The sequence below is a fragment of the Manacus vitellinus genome, unplaced genomic scaffold (assembly GCF_001715985.3).
Source record: "Manacus vitellinus isolate BGI_N305 unplaced genomic scaffold, ASM171598v3 scaffold_72_pilon, whole genome shotgun sequence".
In the NCBI taxonomy this organism is placed as follows: Eukaryota; Metazoa; Chordata; class Aves; order Passeriformes; family Pipridae; genus Manacus; species Manacus vitellinus.
Window position 1 is genome coordinate 638,090 of NW_021940764.1, and position 10,884 is coordinate 648,973.

The 10,884-nt window shown below is 59.1% G+C and overlaps 1 protein-coding gene across 2 annotated transcripts; it reads right to left on the reverse strand.

Annotated features, from left to right (window-relative positions):
• Positions 1-554: 554 nt before the first annotated feature.
• Positions 555-9,711, reverse strand: STAT3 (signal transducer and activator of transcription 3). 2 transcript variants are annotated; one of them, XM_008923920.3, is made up of 23 exons: positions 9,567-9,711; positions 9,021-9,165; positions 8,761-8,859; positions 8,377-8,472; positions 8,212-8,293; positions 7,728-7,822; positions 7,387-7,538; positions 6,780-6,938; positions 6,584-6,676; positions 5,858-5,917; positions 5,538-5,567; positions 5,322-5,415; positions 5,194-5,241; positions 4,924-5,007; positions 4,730-4,828; positions 4,443-4,578; positions 4,160-4,212; positions 3,978-4,072; positions 3,572-3,711; positions 2,999-3,211; positions 2,733-2,775; positions 2,282-2,394; positions 555-2,203 (listed from the first exon to the last, which is right to left on the reverse strand). In XM_008923920.3, exons 1-23 carry the CDS (start codon positions 9,692-9,694, stop codon positions 2,148-2,150), a joined length of 2,313 nt encoding a protein of 770 aa, XP_008922168.1. In that variant the 5' UTR covers positions 9,695-9,711; the 3' UTR covers positions 555-2,147. The 2 variants fall into 2 exon arrangements, with proteins under 2 accessions (XP_008922168.1, XP_008922167.1); XM_008923919.3 differs by having other exon boundaries at positions 2,996-3,211.
• Positions 9,712-10,884: the final 1,173 nt, after the last annotated feature.

Here is a 10,884-nt window from a genome sequence, read left to right on the forward strand (position 1 = left end):
GCCACAGGTGCAAGTGCTATGGTGGGATCCACAGCGGTGGAGATGTTGGTGCTCTGTGGGTAACGTGGCAGTGGCACCGCCCCTGCTCCCAGCCCCGCACACCCACCCACCCCTTGCCCTGCAGAGCCTGAGATCTGCTGTCCCCAACTCCAGCCCAGGCACTTCCACCCAGAGCCCACCAGGCAGAGGCACTGGCAGAGGTCCCACTACAGCCCCAGGCAGTCTGGGCTGGGAGCAGCCAGAGAGGCCCCCAGCGCAGCCCGTCCTCCCACGCTGGCACCGGCGTTTCCTCTGCACAAGCGGAGGAGACCCGGGCACAGCTCTGGGGCAGAGAAAGCAGCCACAGGGGCTGAGGCGTGGCCATAGCCCCCCGTGGGCCCCGATGAGGGGCAGCTGCCCACGCGTGCTGGGCAGGTGCTGGCAGCAGTGCAGCTGGTTCACGCCGGGGGCAAACCGCAGCTGCGGCACCAGCCCCGCGTTTCGCTGACTGAGGCTCCAGTTCCCGGAGCGGGGTCAGGTGGGTGCTGCAGGCAGAGCTGAGCTCACACCCCAGAGCACGTCGCTTCAGGGCCTTTATTTCGGGGAAAGTTAAAGCCTGTAGATACAGCAATAAAATATACAAAAAAATAAAAATTTTTTTACAGTATCAGATGCTGCCCTGGGCTCCAAGGACTGCAGCTGGAGGCAGCTACGGTGAGCACAAGGGCAAAGGGCCCTCCTGCCCTCTGAGCATGCCTAGGGCCAGCCATGGACCCTCCATCCTGCTCCTATACAGTTTGGGGGAGCTGGCCTGGACCCCATAGCCCCAGGAGTTCTCCCCTCTGGCTTCCTGTCTGCTGGCTGCAATGCAATTGGGGGAGGCAGCTCTCCCACTGCCTCCCCTTCCCCTCCACTGCTCATCCATGTCCGTGTACCCACTGCATGGAAAGGGCAGGAGGGCTCCCCTCATTGTGGTAAATGCAGGACCACAAGCACTGACCTCTCAAAACCCAGGACACCTGCTTTTCATAACATCCATGTCTCCACTGTGCGCTGCCCTGTGGCAAGTTCCTCTCCCCGCATCCATCTGCTCCCTTCAACTCTTGCCCCCCCCACCTTATGTGAGGGCCAAATTCCAACAGAAATGCCACATGAAGCCTCCAAGAAGCTGCAGAACCCATGCCTGGCCCCTCACAAGCCAGAGGGAAAGGGACAAGCCAGGTATCCCACTGCTGACCACCCTGGCTCCAGCAGTTCCCCAGAGTCCAACAGGTCTAACTCACAGTATGGGCAGTGTGGTCACACTCCCAGCCCCAACCTGGCCACAGGGCAACCATGGCCAGGGCAGCCTCTGTGGTTACACCCAGGTCCCAAAACAGGCCCCAGATGCAAATGCTGTTCACATGCAGGCACCACTGCTGGGAGGCAGCACTACCATGGCTCCAGGCAGCCTCTGCCCCACAGGGACACCAGCCATTCCAGCAGGAGCTCAGGGCTGCTGGCGCTGGCCAGTGCCCTGTGCCCACAGCAGAAATGTGGTGACAAGCACAAGCAGCTCCTGAACCTCCCTGCTCCCAGCAAAGCCCAGGCCGAGTCCAGCAGGAGCAGTGTCCTAGCAGGGCAGGAGTGCCCAGGTCCATCTGCCTTCAGCTCTGAGCCCTGTGCTGGTCCTGCTGGCCAAAACCAGGGCAGGGGGAGGCACAGGGGAGACCACCCTGCACCTTGCAAGCTCTGGGAGGTGCTGGGCAGCAGGAGGGCAGGCCCCACTGCACAGCTGATCCCCTCTGCAAATCCGGGCTCACAAAGTCTTGAGGGTCTGGGGTTCTGGCAGTCAGGGTGGCAGCTTCCAGCCCTGGGCTGCGGAAGCATTTGTAGGAACTGCAGCTGCAACTGGAGGGAAATAGGCACTTGAATGAGCAAAAATAATAAAAAACTGTTATGGAAGGAAATAGAAAAAGGTTCATCCCCCTGCCCCAGAAACAACTGGCACCACCCCAAAGAGGGGCTGCTCTGTTGGGGCAGGCAAGGAACTGGGGGCACAGACCCGGCCCCCAGCTGCTCTCAAGGACAGGCTCAGAGCAGCCATGGCCGAGTGGGACAAATCCAGGAGACCTCTCTGGAGGTGGGAAGGCCGAGCCCGGGGAGGCCCCGCGCGCCAGCACAGCCCCTCACATGGGCGAGGACGCACACTCCGGGGTCAGCTCCATGTCGAAGGTCAGCGACTCTGCGGGCAGACACAGCTGGGGTTACGGGGCCCGCGCGTGGCCACAGCCAGGCCCCCCTGGAGCCCCCCCAGACTCACCAAACTGCCCTCCTGAGTTGCCCTCCGCGCCCTCGCTGCTGTTGCCGAACTGCATGAGTGAGTCCAGGGTGCGCGGGGACATGGGCAGGTCGATGGTGTTGCTGAAGGAGGTGCTGTCGAAGGGAGGAAAAGCACAGAAACCTCCAGAGTCAGGGCCTGGCCAGAGCTCGCCGACACCCCCTCTCCCCACTGAGGGGCCGCTGGGCCATGCCAGAGGCCTCCAGAGGAAAGAGCTCTCCAGAGGAAAGGGGCCCCAGAGGGGAAGAACCAGGCTGTGGTTTGGGCAGCAGCCGGAGCCTGGCTCAGCCCCTGCCATCACCCCAGGCTGGGAGGCCCACAGCACATGGGCAAAGCCCAGGCAGAGGAGGGAAGGAAGGCAACCCCTCCTCAAGGGAGATTGAGCACACAAACACCCCCGAAGCACTGACAGACACCCCACAGGAACACTCACGGGGTGACACAGATGAATTTGGTCTTCAGATACGGAGCAGCGCCTGCAAGGAGGGAGCAGCCTCGTCAGCCACCACTCAAGGATGAACCCCACTCTCCTCCTCCTGGAGCACAGGCACTCCCCACCCTCTGCCCCCACTCCATGGGACCCCACAGCTGGTTCCACACTGTGGTTGTGCCCTCCAGGGATGGCACAGGGTCCTGGTTGGTGACAGCCCTTCCAGTGCTGTCCCTGTGACACAGGAGCCACGGAAAGTCAACGACTACCTGAGTCCGTCGCTTCCGAGTGCTCCTGGCTCTCAGAGCGGCAGTACTTCCCAAACGCCTCCTCCTTGGGGATGTCTGGGTACAGGTACACCAGTGGGGACACCAGGATGTTGGTGGCATCCATGATTTTGTAGCCCATGATGATCTCCGCAAACGACATGTTGTTGAGCTGCTGCTTGGTGTAAGGTTCCACCGACTGGATCTGTGTCTTCCCTGCGCACGGAAGGAGAATTTTGGCAGAGGGCAAAGGCAGAGCCTCCCTCAGACACCCCCAGAGCAGCAAGGACAAAATGGGCCTGAGGCTGTGAGCAGCCTTACCAGGCAGCCCGGACTGGGTGGGGGACTGGGGCCTGCCAGCTGGGTTCAGTGCCACAGACAACCGTACCCAGTGGCAGCACGTGGGCAGGGACACCCAAGAGGCAGAGACCAGGAAAGGGCCGCCTGGGTTAACCCAGGCAGAGAGCTTGTTGCGACAAGAACAAAGGACAAGTGTCTTATCACGGGGTCCCAAGCCTCCTTTAGAGCCTGGAATGCTCAGCCAGGTACCCAGAGCACCGAGGGGAGAGCTCATACCGCTGATGTCCTTCTCCACCCACGTGAAGGTGATGCCCCCTTCCTTGCTGCTCTCGCTGAAGCGCAGCAGGAAGGTCCCCGGGGGCTTGGTGCTCAGGATGGCTCGCTCCCGCTCCTTGCTGATGAACCCCATGATGTACCTGGGCAGCAGGAAGCGAGAAGAGCGAAGGTGTGTCAGGGCACAGGCGCAGCTCCTCCAGGATCTGAGCCCTGGCAGCTCTGCTCAGCAGCAGGACCCAGGCTATTGGCATTTTAAGGATTCCTAGTGGGGTTTCACTCTGAACAAGCAAAAAGCACCCCAAGAGAGCCCACCTGCACCTGGACAAGGCACCCCACACCATCAGAATGGGACCTGTGGGACCCTCCCAACACCCAGCCCAGCCAAGGACTCTGGGCTGGCGCTCACCCTTCGTTCCACAGTGCCAGGATGTACTTCTTCACCAAGTCAATGATGTTATCCAGCCAGACCCAGAAAGAGAAGCCTTTACCAGCCATGTTCTCCTGAGGAAAAGGTAGAGAGGCTGTGAGCACAGCTCCGAGGAAAGGAACAGCCAAGGGAAGGTGCTCAGGGAACAGAGGGAGTTCTACCTTGCAGAACTTGGCCCAGGTGATCTGACAGCCAGAGTAATTCACACCTGGTCCTGGCAGAGAACAGGAACATGAACATTTAAATAGAGCTGTTCTTCCAAAGACACCCTTTCCAGGGAGCAGCTTGAGGTTTGTGTTGTTGGGGAGAAAACCAAGCAACTGAAAATTACAGCTTCTCTGCTAAACATGGGACCTCGCTCCTGGATGGCATGTACAGGTGGGGACTCACCCCGAGGGAGAGCAGGGATGGGCAGGACACCAAGCCAAGTCACCCAGCACTTACCCAGCAGTTTTTCTGCCAGTGTGGTCAGCTGCTCAATGCTAAGGCCACGCTTTGTGGTGGAGGAGAACTGCCAGCTCAGCACCTCTGCCACCTGGTCCCAGGTCCCAATGGGCGGTTTGGTGAAGAAGTTCACATTCTGCACCAGGGAACACATGGCCCTAAGTGGGACACGAGACAGAAGCAGGGCCAGGTCCTGCCCCAGCCCCGTTCCCCACTCACAGCTTCCCTCTGCCCCCCGGACACACCCATGCCAACACCTGCCTGCTGCCTCCCCACACCAGCCCTACCTTGGGGTTGTTGGTCAGCATGTTGTACCACAGGATAGACGCCCAGGCATTGGGCATCTGGCAAATGTTGGAGATCACCACCACAGGCAGCGAGTGGGTCTGCAAAGAGAGGATGTGAGCACAGGCTGGGACATGTCCCAGAGCTCTTCTGCACCCAGGCCCACAGCAGCAACAGGCAGTGATCCATGTCTCACCTCCAGGTCAATCTTCAACCCCTGGTGATACACCTCTGTCTCGAAGGTGATGAGGTGCAGCTCCTCGGTGACTATCAGTGAGGCCTGGGGCAGAAGGGGACACCATGGAGCACCCAGGAGACACCCACCCCTGGCCTGATGCACGGCCAACAGGCCCAGTGCTGCTGCTTGGGGCTGGCCTGGCAGCTGCCAACGTGCCAGTTGGTGCCTGCAGACCCCCAACCTCAGGGCAGGGCTCAGCTACCCCTATCAGAGGCCCCCCACACTCACGTCGCAGTTGGCTCTGCCTCCGTTCCCGCAGCGCTGCTCCCGCAGGGTCTGTGGAGAGAGGCACAGGCTGCAGCTGCACCGACAGCACACGGCCCAACAGGGGCAGCCCAGGAGCCCACAGTACCCACCAGGTGCTTGAACTCTGCAGAGAGGCTGCCATTGTTCGACTCCTCCATGTTCATGACTTTGGTGTTGGTCCCCAGGATGTTAAACTTCCGGGACCTGGGAAGAGGAAAGACAGGCTGCGGCTGACAGGGCCCTCTCAGAGTGAATGTGCAGTAGGATGTTTGCCAGGAATAAGAGCAGAAATGAGAAAAAATGACCAAAACAAACATTGCACTTACCCCCGAAGTGCTGCAACATCCCCAGAGTCCCTAGGAAAGGGGAGAGACACACCAGGTCATGGCTGTGGCCTTCCCACTCCAAGCAGACAAGCAGGTGTGCAGCACTGGCTGCATCCCAGCATGAGTCCCACAAGCCCCCCAGGCCATCCCCCAACACAGGGACAAACCCCCAGGACCCACTGTCACTCTGCACCCTCCCCTTTGACTGGGGGTCACACTGGCCCTTGGTGTGGAGATGGAGCCCGACCCAAGAGCAGCAGAAACAAGTCCCAACCCAGTAATTCCACCCAGTGCCATTGGGAGGGGAGCACAGGACTCACTTGTCAATGCAGACTTTGATTTTCAGCTGATAGTTCAGCTCTGGAAACTTGACCAACAACCTGCAAGAGTCAGCAGACAGGAGTGTGAACATCCTGTTCATGCAAACACCCCCTGTGCACCAGGCATAGCTGGCAGCCAGCAGCATGGACCAGTTCTTCCAGTGTCCCTGGGCTCATCAGCCCTGAGACCTGTCCCCAGAAAAGGGGAGGTGCTGATATTCCACTGAGCACCCTCAGGATCTTGTTTGGGCTGCTGACTGCCTACACCAGGCTCTGAACAAACACCTTCCACACTGTTCTGCACCAGGGGCTGCCATATGACAAGGGGGCGACGGGGGCACAGCTGGGAGAGGGTGAGGAAGCTCTAAGCAGAGCCCAGTGTCAGAACAGCCTCTCTCCATGAAGGCTGGCAGGGAACACAGCCCACCTAAGCAGCAGCTGGCCAGGGATGCACTGACATTTCCACCGCCCACCTCCCCAGCGGGATTTACCAGAACCCAGCTGGCTCCAGGAACACGATAGAGCCCCAGCCAGCCCTACACTGAGTCACATGGGCAGCACTCCAGCCTGCTGGGATCCATCCCTCTGCGATCCGTCCCCTCCCAGCACCTGCGCTCCCCAGGTAAGCTGGGGGCTGCACCTGCACCAGCATCTCCTTCAGAGAGTGATCCTGCTCCACTCTCCCTGCACAGCTCCCCTCCCTCACCTGCAGGGGCAGTGACCCACCTGACTTTGGTGGTGAACTGCACACCCGTCTTGATGACGAGGGGCCGGTCGGGGTGCATGGGCATGCAGGGCTGCCTCTCCACGACGAAAGCACTGGGGGAACAGCACAGGGACAGCAGTCAGACCTCACTCACTGCCCACCCTCCACCCACAGCCGTGACTGGGACTGCCCATGGCCCCCACCCGCCCTTGGCACCTTTTCATCAGGTTCCTGAACAGCTCCACAATCCGTTCCTCCAGCATGGGCCTGTGCTGGACAATCGGGTCACCCTTGTAGGATACTTTCTGCTGCAGTTCTTCCAACTTCTTGATCTGCTGCCGGGTCTGTAGCTGCGATTCAGCAAGAGAGGTTATCCTAGGGGAGAAGAGAGAACCTAGGCTCACTCTGGCTGCCAAGCCTGCACAGTCCCAGCCCGCAGAGCCCTTTTCTTCCCAAGCAAGGGGATGCTCTCCGTGCCAGAGACCAAACCAGCTGAGAAGTGAGTGTCTGTGGCTCCTAGCCCAGTGTGTTTTTCTAGGCCACACAAAAAAAACCTGCACATGCCCAAGTTCTGCAGAGACACCAGGGTCAGAAGCTTTTCAGCAGCTTCAGAATCCCCCAGGCCTGTGGCTGGGGACACCAGGACACCATTCCAGCACTGGTGCCCACGATCAAGGCTCAGTCTGACCAGTGGGTTACACTGACACGTGCAGGCACTGGAAGCCATTTTGCAAGGATATTTCCAGAGGCAAAGAGCTTGTTTCCATGGCAGGTGTGTGAGTGCCACTGCTCTGAGGCAGACACAGCCCCAGCCAGCTCTCACCAGTTCTCGAGGCGGTCCAGGCAGATATTGGGTGGGCCACCAATGCAGGCAATCTGCTGCCGCCTCTTCCAGTCTGCCAGTTCCTCATCTGCCAGCATCTTCTGCACGTACTCCATGGCCGACAGCAGCCCGGCCAGCTCGCTCACTATGCCCTGCCAAGAGAGAAAGCAGAACCTTCGGCACCCTGTGACTGCCAGTTTCACATTCACAGACAAAGAAGTCACCCAGGGCTGTGTTTCCAGCACTGCTCTGGTTCTGGCCATGCAGGAACACCGAACTCCAACCCCGAAGAAGGAGAATCTGCACCTGAGGGGATCTGGAGGGCTGGATGCCCCACATACCCTGCGCATCTGGTCCAGTGCCGTCAGCATCTGCTCCAGCTGCTGCATCTTCTGACGGGTCACCGACTGGTTGTTCCCGTTCAGGTCCTGCATGTCTGTGCAGAGGTGAGAAGTTTCACACACACGGACTCTTCCTGCCCTCCCAAGTGACACAACACTCCCATGGCAAAGTGCAGGCACCCTGAAAGCCCCCCGACAGTCAAGGAGGAATCTGACACAGCCTCCAAGCACCTCGGTGGCTCTCCCACACCCACAGGCACCATTTCCTCCCCATGCCACTGCTGTGCTCACAGCAGAACTCTGGTTCAGCTCTCCCAGGGGGAGCATGAGCAGCAGAAACAAAAAACCAGGTTTCTGCAATTGCCATGCAAATGCCCTGAGCCTGAGCACCTTCCTGCTGAGAGCTGAGGCTGGAACACACCCTCCAGCAAGTTTCCTTGCAGGAACACACTGTGGTTTGCAGATGCTAATGAGCTGCCATTACCTCCTTGGCTCTTCAAAGTCTTGTAGTTAAAATCAAAGTCATCCTGGAGATTTTCCACTACTTTCATCTTCTGCTCCAGATCCTGCAAGGCAAAAGATGTGTATTCATTCAATGCACTAAAGCACCATGGTGGGGAAAGCAGAAGGTGTCCAGGCAGACATGTACCTGCACCCTCTTCCTGACATCCTGCAGGTGTTGCTCCAGCATCTGCTGCTTCTCTGTCACCACAGCTGCTGTTGGATGTGTTGCCTGTCCCCCTTGCTGCAGAGGGGACAAAGAGGGCATTAGGACAGGGCTGTGACATGGGGATATTCCCTCCCACCCTGAGGAGGTTCTGCAGGGTCTTCACCCCATCCCTAACACGTGCCAGGGCAGCTGGTTGCTCACTTCAGTGTCAGCTCTGTGGTGACACAGGGGTCAGGGCACTCCTCACGCGAGGGTGAGAGGAGAGATGGGGGCATCCAACTCACAGCACCCACCCAGAGTAGCCAGGCTGCATCCTGGCTGTCGGGAATCTGGGCGGCAGCCCTGGGATACCTGGCCACTGACCTGGGCTGCAGTGGCAGCAGTCTGGAGGAGTCGGGACTCTTCCCACAGGCAGCGAGCCACGATGCGAGCGATTTCCATTGGCTTCTCCAAGTACCTGCTCTGTAAAGGTTCAAACCCTCACGGTTAGCAGGCATGAGGCAACCCCTGGGATCTCCACAACCTTTAGGGCTGTGGGTGGTGAGCTGTGCCAAGGAAATCACTGGACTCCCACCAGCTCCCCCCTGCACCTTCTGCTGCCCAACTGGCACTTCCCACTTCACCTGCAGGAACTGCTTGATCCGGCGCAGGTTGTGCTGGTAGAGGACGTTGGACTCCTGTAGGAAGCGGCTGTACTGCTGGTCGATCTCCCCCAGCAGGTTGTGGAACACCAGCGTGGCGTGCGACTCCTTGCTGGCTGCATATGCCCTGCATGAGGGAGGGAGAGCCCTGGGTGCCCAGCAGAGGGCAGGGGGGCTCTGCTCACGCCTGCCGTCCCCTGTGCAGTTTACAGAATCACAGAATCATTTAGGTCATAAAACTCCTCCGGGATCATTGAGTCCAACCTTTGACCAATCACCACCTTTGTCAACTAGACCAGAGCACTCAGTGCCACATCCATTGTTTCTGGTCCGGGGTCTGACACGATGCAGAGTCCCACTCCATGCACAGTCCCACTCCTCTTGGCATCACAGGGAGGGAGGCCAGTCCTGCCACATCAGGTGCCCAGGGAAAGTGGCAGAACTCTTCCAGCCTGCCCAGGCCCCTGCTGCCACTGCAGGCAGGTGTCCCAAGAAACATCCCCTCATCAGCGTTTCACAAGGCCTTACCAGTCCTGGCTCTCAATCCACGGGGCCAGGAACTGCCGGAGCTCCATGGGGAAGCTGTCGCTGTAGAGCTGGTGGAGCTGCTCCAGGTACCGCGTGTCGAGCTGCTGTAGCTGGTTCCACTGCGCCATCCTGGCCAGCTCTGGAGACCTGCTGGGATGGGCACACAGGTGGCTCAGAGCTGGCTCCCGGCTCCCTCCTGCCAGGACCCAGCTGTGATCCCTCTGGGGAGGACTGAGTGGGCCAGAACCAGAGACAGGCAGGGCACGAGTCTGGGGCACAGGGCTCCAGGAGGGCTGGTGCAGGCAGGTAGGTCACTGGCAACAGGTAGGAAGGAAGCTGTAATCTGGTCTCGCAGGCACTCCTGGCCAGCCCTGCCAGGAGGCAGGGAAACAGCTGTGGAGCTTACAGTAAGTGCGGAAGGCGGAGACTGCCAGGAAACTACAGAAACAAGGAAGGAGCAATTTTCGAGTTCATGACTCGTATCAATAAAAATCAACACTAATGAGGGGACTCCAGCTGTGCCCGGGAAGTGAAGGCAGAGTCACTTCCCTGCAGAAAAGGGTTTGCTTTTCCCAAAGGTCGCTGCAGCAAGTGACGCAGCATTGCAGCATGCCCTGCTCTCCTGTGGTTTGCTACAGGGACTCTTTCCCCATTTGAGAGAAAGGGGGAACATCCTCTGTAGGCTGAGGCACAGGGAGGGGACAGACACTGGCACCTGACATCGAGTTAAAGAGGTTTTTAGGACTTCATAGCACTGAACGGCCTCAAAGGCAGGAGTAGCCTCCACTGGACATTAACCTTGAACCACAACCCTCTGGTGCAATCCCCAGGGAAGTCCACGTGAGTCAAACTTGTTTTCAATGGAGCAATGAGTGAACAGGATGAGAGACACCAGCCATGCAAGATTCAGCAAACAACAAATGCTCCTTCAGTGATGCTTTTGGGACCATCCAGACCGTGAGCCATAGGCCAGGTTGTGTGTGGGGCAGCACAGCAGAGCCCCCATTCTGCAGAGGGTTCAGCTCTCTGGGGTCGGTTCTCAGCTGCTGTAGCTCGGGGAGTGCTCCCTCCACCCTGGCAGCTCCAAGGCTCCAGCCCTTTCACTCAGTCCCAGAGGCCACTCCTGTAATGGAGCTGCTGTTGAGGGGAAAACCCAACAAATGCACAGGCCAGGCAAGAGTGAAAACCCACCATCCCCGCGGGGAGTGCCCTGCCTGTCCAGGGAGCTCAGCTGCCTCATTTCCTATTGCACCACACGCTGGCACCCCCGCGCAGGGGGGGCTGCACCAGCCCCCCAGGAAATGGCAGCAGCTGCTGC